This window comes from Leucoraja erinacea, chromosome 11 (assembly GCF_028641065.1).
Source record: "Leucoraja erinacea ecotype New England chromosome 11, Leri_hhj_1, whole genome shotgun sequence".
NCBI lineage: Eukaryota > Metazoa > Chordata > Chondrichthyes > Rajiformes > Rajidae > Leucoraja > Leucoraja erinaceus.
In genome coordinates, this window is record NC_073387.1 from 728,838 (window position 1) to 744,581 (window position 15,744).

General features: G+C 44.0%; 1 protein-coding gene across 3 annotated transcripts in view; it reads right to left on the reverse strand.

The window, feature by feature from the left end:
- The window catches only part of LOC129701403 (polyadenylate-binding protein-interacting protein 2-like), a 63,539-nt gene that overhangs the window by 12,183 nt on the left and 35,612 nt on the right, over positions 1-15,744 (reverse strand). For 2 of the 3 annotated variants that reach the window (XM_055642552.1, XM_055642555.1), the window contains exons 3-4: positions 14,776-14,955; positions 4,093-4,136 (exon numbers count right to left, since the gene is read on the reverse strand). In XM_055642552.1, coding sequence (XP_055498527.1) covers positions 4,093-4,136; positions 14,776-14,955 — 224 coding nt within the window. The remainder of the gene's footprint in view (positions 1-4,092; positions 4,137-14,775; positions 14,956-15,744) is intronic. The other variant, XM_055642554.1, reaches the window with a different exon arrangement.

Below are 15,744 nucleotides of genomic sequence, written 5' to 3' on the forward strand. Positions count from 1 at the left end.
CCAAATCATGGATGTAGATGACAAACAGCAATGGGCCCAGCACTGAACCCTGAGTCACAGGCCTCGGGTCCGAAAACCATCCTTCCACCATCACCCTCTGCTTCTTTCCATAAAGCCATTCAGCTATCTCTCCTTGGATCCCATGCGATCTAACCTTCCAGAGCAGCCTACCATGCAGAACTTTGTCAAATGCTTTGCCGAAGTCGATATATACATCTACAGCTCTGCCCTCATCAACCTTTTTGGTCATATCTTCAAAGAACTCAATAACGTTTGTGAGACACGACCTACCTCATACAAAACCATGTTGACTATCCCTAATCAGCCCTTGGCCATCTAAATGCATGTTTATCTTATCCTTCAGAATATTCTCTAGTAACTTTCAGACTATAGAATGTAGCCCCCAGCATTTTCCCTGCAGCCCTTCGTGAAAAGAGGCACAACATTTGCCACCCTCCAGTCTTCTGGCACCTCACCAGTATTTAATGACGACTTGTCAATTTCAGCCAGAGCACTTGCAATCTCCTCTCTAGTTTCCCACAGTGTCCTCGGATATATCTGATCAGGTCGAGGAGATTTGTCTAACTTCATATACGTCAGATGTTCAGCACCACTTGGCTGTAATACTGACTGCTCTTAAGACACTTCCATTGACTGCCCCAAGTTCCCCAGTCCCTCAGGGCTTTGTTTAAAGTAAAATCAGAGGAGAAATACTCATTGAGGATCTTGCCCCTCCTGTAACTCTACATAGAGTTGACCGCTTTGATTCCTGATTCTCTCCCTGGTTACAATTTTCCCCTTTATATACACATAAAATCTCTTGGGATGGTCCTGCCTGAGCTATCTCCTTTCCCTTTTTTGCCCTGATTTACTTCCCGCTTGCTTCTCAGGTGGAATTGATTCTTGATGGAATTTAATTTGAATTTGAAACTTATCTTTATAAATGCTATTTCAGCAAACAACTCATCCATAGGTGGAGGAGTTCCCAAGTGAACGGCGTTAACAGTTTCAATCAGATGTAAGTTGGCAGGATTCTTACAGAAAATACCACGAGGAGGAAGTATAACTGATACATTAGACACGGTGATGTGATTCACTCTTCCAGTCAGAGGAAAGAATCCATTTTTGTCAAGTGAAGCATTTTGGGAAGTTAAACCAGGGTAGGGGACAGGGTATGATGACATGCTTGCCTTCATCACTTGAGGCATTGAGTATATGAGTTGGGATGTCATGTTAAAGTTTGGACAACACATTGACTAAACCACACTGCTCTGGTTCTGTACTTATCTGGTCCCCACACCATTAGCATACATAGGCATGATAGATATGGTGGGCCAAAGGGCATGTTTCATCCTGTACTGCTCTGACTATAACACTGCGCGGGAGATTCTTGCAGCTATTTTGAGAAGGTTTGTTTTGAAGTTGGAAACGTCAGTAGAGGGCACAGTGCAGGCTTTGGAGAAGAGGGCAAGCAGAAACATGGTAAGGCAATGTATGATATTCTATTTTCCTTCAATTGTTAAAAGAATTATGGCAGTCGGCCAAGTGGTTTTGTTTAGTTTATTTAGTTTAGATTAGAGATACAGCGCGGAAACAGGCCCTTTGGCCCACCGTCCGTTCCTGCAGAAATGATGTTCCTCCAATTCACATTGGGCCTCACTCTGACAGTGGAGGAGGCCCAGGACAGAAAGGTCAGTGTGGGAATGGGAGGAGGAGTTAAAGTGTTTAGCATCTGGGAGATTGCGTAGGCCTGGGCAGACTGTTCAGCAAAACGATCGCCCTGTGTGCGCTTGGCCTCCCCGATATATAGGTGTCCACATCTAGAACAGCGGATACAGTAGATGAGTTGGGAGGAGGTGCAAGTAAGGCCAAACATAAATTGGAAGAACAACACCTCATATTTCACGGGCAGCTTACAACCCAGCGGTATGAATAGTGATTTCTCTAAGTTCAAGCAACCCTCTCTCTCTGTCCCTCCCCCACCCTAGTTCTCTCCTTCTAGTTTCACTGCCCTCCTGATTAATTTTACTGTTTGTATGCCTCATTGTTACCTTCCCCTCATCCAATAATGAACCATTGCACATTTCCTTGATCATCGTCGGCTTTGATCTGTTCTTTTCACCTTACATGTTCGTTGAAGCATGCAGAGAGATGGGAAACGTTCAGAAAGAAATGAAACTTGCAGTCAGACACAAAATGAGCAGAGGAACGGGAACCATGCAAAGGGAAAGGAATCATTCAGGGAAGAGCAGAAGTGCGGAAAATGAAAACAATTGTGAATGAGGGCTCTATCAACCTGGAGTAGAAAGCTTCACTTCGATAACACCCGAGGCAGAGATGAAGAAAGAGATCTATCTTGGTTTGCAAGTCCACTGCTTCTTGAAACACCAGTAGATATAGAAGTAAAGAAGGCCCATGGCACAAGGCAGGCTGTTGGGTATAAAAGTTAGGAAGCCATGTTGCAGTTGTATAAAACTTTAGTTAAGCAACATTTAGAGCATTGTGTGCAGTTCTGATTGCCGCATTACAATAAGGATGTGTGGGCTTTGGAGAGGGTGCAAAGGTTTCACCAGGATGTTGCCTGGATGAAAGAGTATTAGGTTTAAGGATTTGGATTGTGTTCTCTGGAGCGTTGGAGGCTGAGGGAAGACCTGATGGAAATGTATTAGATTAAGAGAGGCAAAGAAAGAATATATTGGTCAGAATTTGTTCCCCTAGAGGGAAGTGTCAAATTATAGATGGTTTAGATTTAGATTTAAAGATGTACAAGGCATGTAATTTTACCCTAAGCGGTAGATGCCTAGAACATGCTGCTGGGAGGGGGTGAAATTACTTCTGATAACAACATTTAAGAAAGATTTAGACAGGCACATGAACCTGCAGGAAATGGATACCAGCCACATAAAGGCAGGAGCAGCTGAAACTGGCATCATGGTTGGCACAGACATTCTGTTCCTGTTCTGTACTGTTATATGGTCTAGATGTGTAAACAAGATTCCCCAGGCCCCTGTATAATGGAGCAAAGCATCTCCACTCTTGTGCTCATAACCTCTTAAAATAAAGACTGGAAACATTGTAGGTGAGGGATATATCAACAAGCGACAGCAGAGATGGAGAAACTGAGAGGAAAATATCTACCTTGAGGTACAAGTCCATAGCTCCTTGAAAATGGCACCACCAGTAGGTGAAGAATTAAAGAGGCCACATGGGCACACTGGCCTTCACCACATTGTGCTTTGCATCTTAATTGCTTTCTGAATCCACACACAATTATAGCAACATGAGGACACCCTGGTTCCTTGAACACAAACATCTCCCACCATTAAAAAACTAGATTTGCTAATTTTCTGCATATTATGTGTGATCTGCCACAACCCTATCCATTCTCTTTGCCTATATGTCCCTAATGCCTCTCTATCCTCATCACAGTCCACACTGTCTTCCTCTTTTTATTACCTGCATTACTTGATCCCCTATCATTGATGTGAACCATTGGTGTTCCTGCACTGGTATCTGGGGTCCACTGGTCACGGCCTTCCAACCTCAACATGACTTGTTTATTCCCACTCTTGCATTTCTGTTTGTTAACCAGTCCTCAACCCACATCAGTCGTAATCCAATGCGCTCTAATGTTGCACCCAAAACCTCTTTGTGGTGCACCTTATTGGAGGCCTTCCCAAAATCCTAATATACGATATCAACTGGTTTCTTCTTACCTATTCTGCTGCAAGCTCAAAATTCTTCGAACAAATGTCACAAATCTACACTGCTCCCGTCCAAACTTATCTTTATTTTGCCAGCCTCCTGCTACACATTCTTAACAATAGATTCCAGCATTTTTCTTTCTATTGGTGTACTGGAAGTCAAATTAATTGGTCTACTATCTACTTTCCTTTCCTTTAAGCAGTGAGGTTACTTTGCTAAATTCCAATTGCACAGAACCATTCTAAAATCTTTGGACGATAACAACCAGCTCCTGCACAATTAAGGATGTATGGAATCAGGCTGGCATTTATTGCTTTCCAGTCCCATTCATTTATCCAATACTAGGATTTTACTAATTCTAATTTCTTCTCCTCATTCTCGTGAGACCTGTAGTTCTCCAATATTTCCGAAGGTTTTCTGTGTCTTCTTCCCTGAAGACAGATACAAAATATTTGTTTAATTTCTCTACCGTTTCCATATTCCACCATATAAAATTAATCCTGTCTCTGTCTGCAGGGGATCCACTTATCTTTTCCATTTTACTTAGGTATGGAAATTCTTAGTGTTGCTTTCATGATTCTCGCTCATTTTCATTCATATTCTACTTTCCTTTTCTTTATCAATGCTTCGGTTTTAGTGGAATACTGAAATATCCCCAATCCTTGGTATACTGCTTTTCCATTATTGTATGTATGTACACATATGTATGTATGTAAGCATGCGTGTATGTAAGCATGTACATATATGCATGTATGCATGACTTTCTTTTTTTCTGTTTTGTGTAGGAAAGAACAGATGCTGGTTTAAACCAAAGACAGACACAAAATGCTGGAGTAACTCAGCGGGCCAGGCAGCATCCCTGGAGAGGAGGAATAGGAGATGTTTTGGGTCAAGACCCTTCTTTAGACTGAGAGTCAGGGGAAAGGTAACCGAGAGATATTGACAATGATATAGAGAAATATAGAACAAATGGATGAAAGATCTACAAAAACATGACGATCATCAAGGAAAGGTAGAGCCTACAATGGTCCATTGTTGGCTGTGTGCTAGATGATAACGAGTTATACAGACAATGAAACACAACAGGACAGTAAAACTAGAATGACGACTAGGGTGGGGGTAGGGCGGAGAGAGAGAGGGTTACTTGAAGTTAGAGAAATCAGTATCATACTGCTAGGTTGTAAACTGCCCAAATATGAGATGCCTCCAAATTGTATTTGGCCCCACTCTGACAATGAAGTAGACCTGGGTCAGAAGGGTCAGTATGGGAATGGAAAGGGTAGTTAAAGTGTTTGGCAACTGGGAGATCATGTAGGTCAAGGCAGATTGAGTGAAGGTGTTCAGCAAAAAGTTTGCCCGGTCAACGTTTGGTCTCGCCGATGTACGAGTCCACAACTGGAACAACGGATACAGAAGATGAGGTTGGAGGAGGTACAAGTGAACCTCTGCCCCACCTGAATGGACTGTCGGGGACCCTGGACAGAGTCGAGGGAGGAGCTATAAGGAGAGTTGTTGCATTTCCGGTGGTTGCAGGGGAGGAGGTGGTTTGGGTGGGAAGGGGGTGAGTTAAACAGGGATTTGTGGAGGGAACGGTTCCTGTGGAAGGCGGAAAGGGGTGGAGATGGGAAGATGTGACTAGTGGTGGGATGCTGTTGGAGGTGGCAAAAATGATGGAGAATTATGCGTTGTATGCGATGACTGATGGGGTGAAAGGTGAGGACTAGGGGGACTCCGTCCCTGTTGCGACTGGGGGGAGCGGAAGCAAGGGTGGTGCCCTATAGAATGGTTTATTATTAGCTGAGGGGAAGGTGACTACGCGGCATGCAATCAGTAATATTTAATCAGGAGGATAGTAGAACTAGTTGGAGAACTAAGATGAGGTAGGGACGGAGCAAGGGGGAAAGTAAGGGTTACGTCTGGGGTGGAGATGGGAAAATTTTACAACTGGTGGGATCCCATTGGTGGTGGCAAAAATGTCGGAAGATTATGCATGCGACAGCTGATGGGGTGAAAGGTGAGGACAAGGGGGACTCTGTCCCTGTTGCAACTGGGGGGAGGGGGAGCAAGAGTGCTGCAGGGTACAGAGGAGACGTGGACCTCATCCACGACAGAAGAGGAGAATCCCCGTTCCCTAAACAATGAGGACATTCAGATATTGGAACACCCCATCTTGGGTGCAGATGCAGCGTAGATGGAGGAATGAGTAGGGGATAGTCTTTGAAGGAGACAGTGTGGGAAGAGGTGGAGTCTAGATAGTTGTGGGAGGCAGTAGGTTTATAATAGTCAATAGTCTATCTCCTGTGATGAAGACAGTGGGATCAAGAAAGGGGAGGGAGATGTCGGAGATAGTCCAAGTGAATTTGAGTGATGGTTGGATATTGGTAGTGAAGTCTATGCTTCTGCATGGGTGCAGGAGGCAGCACAGATGCAGTCATCAATGTAGCGGAGAAAAGGGTTCGGGGGATAGGGCCAGTGTACGCCAGGAACAGGGATTGTTCGATGTACCCTACAAAGAGGCAGGCATAGCTGGGGTCTGTGCGAGTGCCCATGGCTACGCCTTTGATTTTGAGGAAGTGGAAAACATTGAAGGAGAAGGTGCCAAGAGTGAAGACCAGCTCTGCTAGGTGGAGGAGAGTGTTAGTAGAGGAAAATTGGCTGGCTCTGCGGTCGAGGATGAAACAGAGGGCTTTAAGGTCCTCCCGGTGGGGGATATAGGTGTCGTGACTGAACATCCATAGTAAAGATGAGGGAACAAGGGCTTGGAAATTTGAATTAATTTCCCTTATTTTTTTTTTTAAACTTATTTTGGTTGACAGCTGCAGCACATGTCCTGTTCATATTTGTTGCCTTAAAGGGATGTGTATAACTTAGAAACGGCATTATCTCTTTAAAGGCTAGCCACTATTTTGTTGCATAGCCCTCAGTGTATTTCCCAATTTACAATAACTTTCTATGCTCATACCTTCCCAGTTCATTATTTTAAATCCTGGTTTCAAATTCATACAACATGTTATCATGTTGTGATCAATCCCCTGATACTCCTCTTAATTAACTGATCACGATCTCCCATTACACAAAACTAGATAGTTACTCCAACACTTTGTATCTTTTTTTGTATGTACAGTTCCTTGCATCTGCAGTTCCTTGTATTTCCTCTAAAATTAACCCGTTTCCTGGCTCTTTGGTTGCTTGATTCATAAAATAATCTCTTACAAACTCCTTGAATTCACCTGCTACTACTACTGATCAATTGGTTTATCTCGCCTATGTGTAAATTGGTCAATGTATCACCCTTTTACAGACACCAATACTTTCTCAATTTATACTGTGTCCTGCATTGCCATCATTCTTTTAGAGACCTTCAGTCATCTCGCACTCTCACAAAATTAGTGTACACGGTTTTTATGTAATATACTAGTGGCAATGGGGATTGGTCAACAGATAGAAAACAGTCAGAATAAACACCTACAAACTGATTTCACTAATTGATTTCCTGAGCTGAGATTCACCTACTAAACTGTACATTTTTATATCAGCTACCACCCTTCCTTTTATATTTTTTTGTATTTCCTCCAAAATTTAAATATTCTGTTTTACTTAATTTCCAATCTTGATCAGATTCAGATTCCAATCTTGAAATGCATTATTTTGCAACTATTCTGTAATGGCTAATACACTTAAACCTATTTAATTCCGTTTGTACCATTAATTGGCATACCTTGATTCGAATGAAGATCCATCATTTATTCATTTGCATCTGTACTCGCTAGAATTTAGAAGATTGAGGGGAGATCTTATAGAAACTTACAAAATTCTTAAGGGGTTGGACAGGCTAGATGCAGGAAGGTTGTTCCCGATGTTGGGGAAGTCCAGAACAAGGGGTCACAGTTTAAGGATAAAGGGGAAATCTTTTAGGACCGAGATGAGGAAAACTTTTTTCACACAGAGAGTGATGAATCTCTGGAATTCTCTCCCGCAGAAGGTAGTTGAGGCCAGTTCATTGGTTATATTTAAGAGGGAGTTAGCTGTGGCCTTTGTGGCTAAAGGGATCAGGGGGTATGGAGAGAAGGCAGGTTCAGGATACTGAGTTGGATGATCAGCCATGATCATATTGAATGGTGGTGCAGGCTCGAAGGGCGGAATGGCCTACTCCTGCACCTATTTTCTATGTTTCTATGTTTACTCCACAATTTGAGATTTGTAATATCACTTGTGGTTAAAGTGCACATTGCCAGATTTTATTAAACGCCATTTTTCTACATTTTGGTTTCACCATGTAGAAATTACAGCTGTGTTTATACATAGTCCCCCCATTTCAGGGCACCATAATGTTTGGGACACATGGCTTCACAGGCGTTTGTAATTGCCTCCTTAATGCAGGTATAAGAGAGCTCTCAGCACCTAGTATTTCCTCCAGTCTTTCCATCACCTTTGGAAACTTTTATTGCTGTTTATCAACATGAGGACCAAAGTTGTGCCAATGAAAGTCAACAAAGTCATTATGCGATTGAGAAACAAGAATACAACTGTTAGAGACATCAGCCAAACCTTAGGCTTACAAAATCAACTGTTTGGAACATCATTAAGAAGAAAGAGGGCACTGGTGAGCTTACTAAACGCAAAGGGACTGGCAGGCCAAGGAAGACCTCCACAGCTGATGACAGAAGAATTATCTCTATAATAAAGAAAAACCCCAAACACGTGTCCGACAGATCAGAAACATTCTTCAGGAATCAGGTGTGGATTTGTCAATGACCACTTTCTGACCACTGAAGACTTCATGAACAGAAATACAGAGGCTACACTGCAAGATGCAAACCACTGGTTAGCCGTAAAAATAGGGTGGCCAGATTTGTTTGCAAGAAGTACTTAAAAGAGCAACCACAGTTCTGGAAAAAGGTCTTGTGGACAGATGAGACGAAGATTAACTTATATCAGAGTGATGGCAAGAGCAAAGTATGGAGGAGAGAAGGAACTGCCCAAGATCCAAACCATACCACCTCATCTGTGAAACACGGTGGTGGTGGTGTTATGTATGGGCATGTAGGCTACTGAAGGTACTGGCTCACTTATCTTCATTTATGATACAACTGCTGATGGCAGTAGCATAATGAATGCTGAAGTGTATAGACACATCCTATCTGCTCAAATACAAACAAATGCCTCAAAACTCATTGGCCGGCGGTTCATTCTACAGCAAGACAATGATCCCAAAAATACTGCTAAAGCAACAAAAGAGTTTTTCAAAGCTAAAAAAATGGTCAATTCTTGAGTGGGCAAGTCAATCGCCCGATTTGAACCCAATTGAGCACGTATTTTATATGCTGAAGAGAAAACTGAAGGGGATTAGCCCCCAAAACAAGCATAAGCTAAAGATGGCTGCAATACAGACCAGACACCCATTTCCATGAATCGCAGACTTCAAGCAGTCATTGCATGCAAAGGATATGCAACAAAATACTAAACATGACATTGCTGTGTCCCAAACATTATGGTGCCCAGAAATGAGGGGGGGGGGGGGGGGGGGGGGGGGGGGGGGGGGGGGGGGGGCCAAAATGTGTAAACACTGATTTTTGTAATGAGGCAAAGAAATGAAACAGGCCATCTCGGCCCTACAAGTCCGTGCCGAACAAATGTATAAAAATCCCTTCTCATCCATATGCCCAATTTATTTTTAAATTATTAAAATCTGACAATGTGCACTTTAACCACAAGTGATTTTTTTTCTATTCCAAATCTCAAATTGTGGAATACTGAGGCAAATAAGTAGATGATGGGTCTTTGTCCCAAACATCATGGAGGGCACTGTATATATGCACTATCCCTTTCTGCAAGATGCTGGCTGGCATTATCTGTTATAGTGTACTCTCCTTGGTGTCCAAGAGGGGAGGGGAGGGGAGGGGTGGGTCAACAGTGGTAGAGTAAAAGCAAAAAGAATTTACAGGCAGGAAAGAGAGAGGGATAAAGGGTCAGAGTAAAGGAAAGAGTGTGTCAAATGACACATAGAGAAGCAGCAGCAAAGACATCATTGTAGGAATAGATCAGGGAGTGATTGAGATGTGAAAGTTATCAGGATACAAGGGATAAATGGAGCCAAAGTCCAACAGCATGGAAACAGGCGCACCTCGTCCAATGCCAACCAAGATGCCCCATCTAAGCCTCTCACATTTGCCTATTTAACCTATGTCCTTCTAAATATTTTCCTATCCATGTACTTGTCCAAATGTATTTTAAATGTTGTTATTCTATCTACCTCAATTACTTCCTCTGGCAGTTCATTCCATATGCCCACCATTCTGCCTGTCCATATGCCCACCATTTCTCCCTCAGGTTCCTATTAGTACTTCTCCTCTCATCTTAACCCTATGTCTTCTAGTTCTTGATTCCCTTACCCTGAGAAAGATACTCTGCATTCACCTTATCTATTCCCCTCATGATTGTATACACTATAATGTCATCACTCCTCAGCCTCCTGCATTCTAAGGAGTAACTCCTAGCCTATCCAACTTCTCCCCAAAGCTCATGCCATTGAGTCGTGACATTCCTCGTAATCTCCATTTTCCAGCGTAATGCTAAGCTTTCTATAACAGATCAAAGCTGATCACAATACTTTAATGCTCCAGGTGCAGCCTCACCAACATCTTATATGAATGTAACATAATGACCCAACTTCCATGCTCAATTCCGACTGATGAAGGCCAACATACCAAAAGCCTTCTTCACCACGCTTTCTACCTTTGATCCTACTTTCCAGGAGCTCTGTATAAATAACTGTTGATCCCTCTGCTCTACAATACTCTTGTGGACAGTCCTGTTCATTGTCAACATTCATCCCTGGTTTGGCATGCCAAAATACAACAGCCCACACTTATCTTAATTATACTCAATTCGTCATTCCCCTGCCCACTTGCACAGCTGATCAAGATCTCTGAGTGTTTTCTGTCAACCATTTTCACTGTCTATGGTAGCACTTACTTCAGTGTCATCTGCAAACGTATTCACCATGCCTTGTACATGCTCATCCAAATCATCCATATAGATGACAAGCCGCAATGGGCCAGCAGCAATCCCTGCTGCACACCACTAGTCACAGGCTTCCAATCTGAAAAACTAACATGAACCACTACCGTAGTTGGATTAAAAGGCATTGGATTAGTAGAGAGTCTATTCCAGTGTTGCAGCAGCAGGAGAGTTTAAGATGCAGCTGTTGGATTTGGTCAAGTGATCAAACTTGGCTAACTGAGCAGCTAATAAAAAGGCAAGTTGTAGCGGAGGGGGCTAATGGGAGCGGCCATGTTGGGAGACAGGCTGTGTTGCAGTGAACTGCTACATTGAGGGTAAGTGTGATGCTTTCGCTCAAGAGGTTTCGGCGAAGAAGCTCAGCAGAGGAGGACAAGGCGTAAAGGTACAGTCTGCTGTTTAGTTTTGAGACACAGTGTCAATAAAGGCCCTTCGGCCCACCGAGTGCATCCTGACCAGCAATCACCCATACACTAGTTTTATCCTACACGCTTAGGACAATTTTACAGAAGCTGCTGTTCCACATTGTCGTGTGTGATTATTGTGCTATTTTGTCCTTTGGTGGTGATAGTGTAGAATGGTGCCATGTTCCTCCTGCAGGATGTGGTGAGTCAGGAAACTGCTGGTGTCCCTGATGACTACACCCGTGGGTATTGTGTCAAGGTGCAGCTCCTTACAGACCACGATAGGGAACTGCAGTTGGATTCATAGAGAGGAGTTATAGAAAAGTGCTCAGGAAGAGAGTAGGTGGGTGACCATGAGGAAAGGGAGCAGGCAGAGAGTGCAAGAGACCATTTCTCTTCAATACAGGCATAACCTTTTGGATTCTTAATTCTTAAGGGGTTGTACAGGCTAGATGCAGGAAGATTATTCCCGATGTTGGGGAAGTCCGGAACAAGGGGTCACAGTTTAAGGATAAAAGGGAAGTCTTTTAGGACCGAGATGAGAAAATCATTTTTTACACAGAGAGTGGTGAATCTGTGGAATTCTCTGCCACAGAAGGTAGTTGAGGCCAGTTCATTGGCTATATTAAAGAGGGAGTTAGATGTGGCCCTTGTGGCCAAAGGGATCAGGGGGTATGGAGAGAAGGCAGGGATGGCATACTGAGTTGAATGGTCAGCCATGATCATATTGAATGGCGGTGCAGGCTCGAAGGGCCGAATGGCCTACTCCTGCACCTATTTTCTATGTTTCTATGATTCTGTTGCGGGGGGATGGTCCATAAGGGGTGAACAGCAATAGGGCAGTGACACTGAGCCTGGTTATGAGGCACAGCAACAAAGAGTAATATCAGGCAGAGCCATAGTGGTAGGTATCTCTATTGTTAGGGGAGCAGATAGGAGATTCTGTGACAGCATTGAGACTCCAGGATTGTGTGTTGCTTCCCTGTTGCTAGGGTCCAGTATGTCTCGGAGATGCTGCATGACATTCTCAAGCGGGGAGTGTGAGCAGCCATTAGTCGTTGTGCACATTGGCACAAATGACATTGGTAGGAATAGGGGCGAATATAGGGAGCGAGACAAAAAGGTTACAAAGCAGGACCTGCTGGATAATAATCTCTGGATTACTCCCAGTGCCATCTGCCAGGAGGGTAGGAACAGGAAGATATCATAGAGTGATACAACGTGGAAACAGGCCCTTCGGCCCAACTTGTCCACACCGACCAACATGTCCTATCAATGATAGTGGCACCTGCCTCTAAACCTGTCTATCCATGTAACTGTCTAAATGTTTTTTAAACATTGGGATAGTGCCTGCCTCAACTACCTCCTCCAGCAGCTCTTCCATACACCCACCACCCTTTGTGTGAACAAGCTACCCCTCAGGTTCCTACTAAATCTTTCCTCCCGCACCTTAAACCCATGTCCTCTGTTCCTCGATTCCCCTACTCAGGCCAAGAGACTCTGTGTGTCTACCCAATCTATTCCTCTCATGATTTTGTACACCTCTATAAGATCGCCGCTCGTCCTGCTGTGCTCCAAGGAATAGAACCCTAGCCTGGCCAACCTCTCCTTATTGAATGGCGGTACAGGCTCGAAGGGCCGAATGGCCTACTCCTGCACTTATTTTCTATGTTTTCTTGCTGAAATTAATATATACATCTCTGCCTTCATCAACCTTTTTGATCACATCATTAAAAAGTTCAATCAGATTTCTGAGACACGATCTCCCTCGTACAAAACCACCCTGGCGGCCTGTGACTATCCTTATCTATTTGAATGCCTGGTAGACAAAAATGCTGGAGAAACTCAGCGGGTGAGGCAGCATCTATGGAGAGAAGGAAAAGGCGACCCTTCTTCATCTGTATATCCTATCCCTCAGAATACTCTCTAGTAACTTTCCGACTACAGATGTTAAGCTCACTAGCCTATAGTTCCCAGCATTTTCCCTGCAGCCCTTCGTGAATAGACGCACAATATTTGCCACCCTCCAGTCATCCGGCACCTCTGATGTATTTAATGACGACTCATAAATCTTGGCCAGGGCTCCCGCAATTTCCTCTCTTGCTTCCTACAATGACGCAAGATGTATCTGCTCAGGTCCGGGAGATTTATCTATCTTCATGTGCATCAGGACCTTCAGCACCTCCTCGACTGAATACAGACGGCTCTCAAGACATTCCCAATAACTGCCCCAAGTTCCTCCATCCTCCTGTCTTTCTCCACGGTTGAGTCAGGAGGATGGAGGATCCTCATTGAGGATCTTGCCCATCTCCTGTGAAACCCACTCTCTCTGCTTCTCTTTCCGTCCTTTATTTATATAAAATGTCTTGAGATTATCCTTGGTGCTATTGGATAATGTTGATAGGGCAGATGAAAGTGTGGCTGAGATGTTGGTGCAGGGAGCAGTGATTCAGATGTTTGGACAATTGCGATCTCTACGGAGGCAGAGGTGACCTGTACAAGAGGGACGGGTTGCACCTAAACTGGAGGGGAACCAATATTCAGGCAGGCGGGTTTGCCAATGTTACATGGGTGGGGGGGGATGTAAGACTGAGGAAGGTGAGAGGCTGATAGTCAGTATGGAAAGTGATGAAAGAAAGTTTAGTGGATAGAATAGGCAAGAGCACAACAGGGAGCGAGGAAGGACTGTTGGATTGAATTGCATTTATTTCAATTCGAGTCCTGACATGCACGATGGATAAATCAGGGTATTGATAGGTCCGTGTGACTGGGATTTTGTAGCCATTATGGAAACCTGGGTAAGAGAGGAACAGGAATGACAGCATAATGTTGTAGGATACAGGTGCTACATGAGATATAGAGATGTGGGGGAGAAAAGGAGGTTTTAGAGATATAGCGTGGAAACAAGCCCTTCGGCCCACCGAGCCCACACTGAGCAACGATCACCTGTACACTATTTCTATGTTATACCAGTTTTGCATCCTACACACCAGGGGAAATCTACAGAAGCCAATTAACCTGCTTCATCAGTTCAGGAGAATGTCATGGCAGTAAGATGATGCGAAGATAGGTGGAGGGGCAGGTGGTGTGGAGAAAGCGCGGACTCTGCAAAAGGACTTGGACCGCCGGTTGGGAGAGTGGGCAAAGAACCAGATGGAAAATTGAATAGCAAAGTGCAGTTATGCATTATAGTAGTACGGGTGAAGGTGTAGAATATTTTCTAAATGAGGGGAGCTCAGAAATTGGTCCAAAGGGACTTGGGTGTGGTAGTTTTCAAAAAGATCATTTGCAAATCAGGCATTCGAGAGGGTCCATTGGAGATCCACAAAAATCATCCCAGAAATGAGGGGAGAGAGGGAGGGGAGGGAGAGTGAGATAGAGAGAGAGAGAGAGAGAGAGGGAGAGGGAGAGAGAGGTGCAAAAGGAGCCAAGAGCCAGTGAGAGCAAGGACAACATAGCCAGAAAAGGGGAGCGAGTGACAGAGAAACGTCCACATACAGAAAGGAACAGATCCATCTTCCATTTTGTAAAGGTTATCTAAAACAAAGGAATGACATTACTTTCTCCTATAAAGCATCCACACAACACGGTGTCATCCATGTTTGCCCCGCACCATGTTCTCATTCAGATATGAGCTTGTCCTTACCACGATGTTCTCCAGTGATCCGCTGCTGTTGATCATGAGCCCACTGAGTTGATCCTGGATCTGTCCAATGGTCTGGGGAAGATCCCTTGCTGGAATAAACCATTCATGCTCCTCTTCTTCCTCCAGCATTTCCTGAAAACAGCGCTCGATAAATTCTTCCTCCCATAACTCCTCTACAATCTAGGATCAAAGAAACGTTTGGGAAAGCCTTGTTATACCAGAAACCCGTCTCCTGAACATGTACAAACGAGCAATGGTTTCTAGTGACTGTCACAATGGAGCAAAGTGGCTTGAGTACCAGTGAAATGTTCGTGGTGCAGGGAATCTGAATTGTGTTGATTCATGATCCAGAGATGCCTCAGTTTCATGTCTCTCAATGGCTTTTCCCTTTCCTCTCTCCCTTAATCATCTCCAGCCAAACATTTCTACACACCTCCGATTCTGACCTCATCCAAAATCAAGTTTTTTATTGCTTCATCAATAATAGCAACAAACACTGGACTGTCATCATTAATGCCTCAGAATCTATCTTTCCCACCTTAGAGATGCCTGAGAAATCTTTTATGACCATTTGTGAGATAACATCTCCTCAGGTGACCTAGTATCATCACATGGTTTGATAAAATATAGAAACATAGAAAATAGGTGTAGGAGTAGGCCATTCGGCCCTTCGAGCCTGCACCGCCATTCAATATGATCATGGCTGAACATGGCTGAAAAGAACATAGAACAGTACAGCACAGGATAAGCCCTTCAGCCCACAGTGTTTGTGCCAAACATGATGCCTAGCTGAACTGATCTGCCTGTACATGATCCATGTCCCTCTATTCCCTGCACTTTTATCTGAAAGCCTCTCAAATGCCACTATCATATCTGCCTCCACCACCACCACTCCTGGCAATGGGTTCCAAGCCCCCTTCACCCTCTGTGTAAAAACATTTGCCCCACACATCTTCATGAAACTTTCCC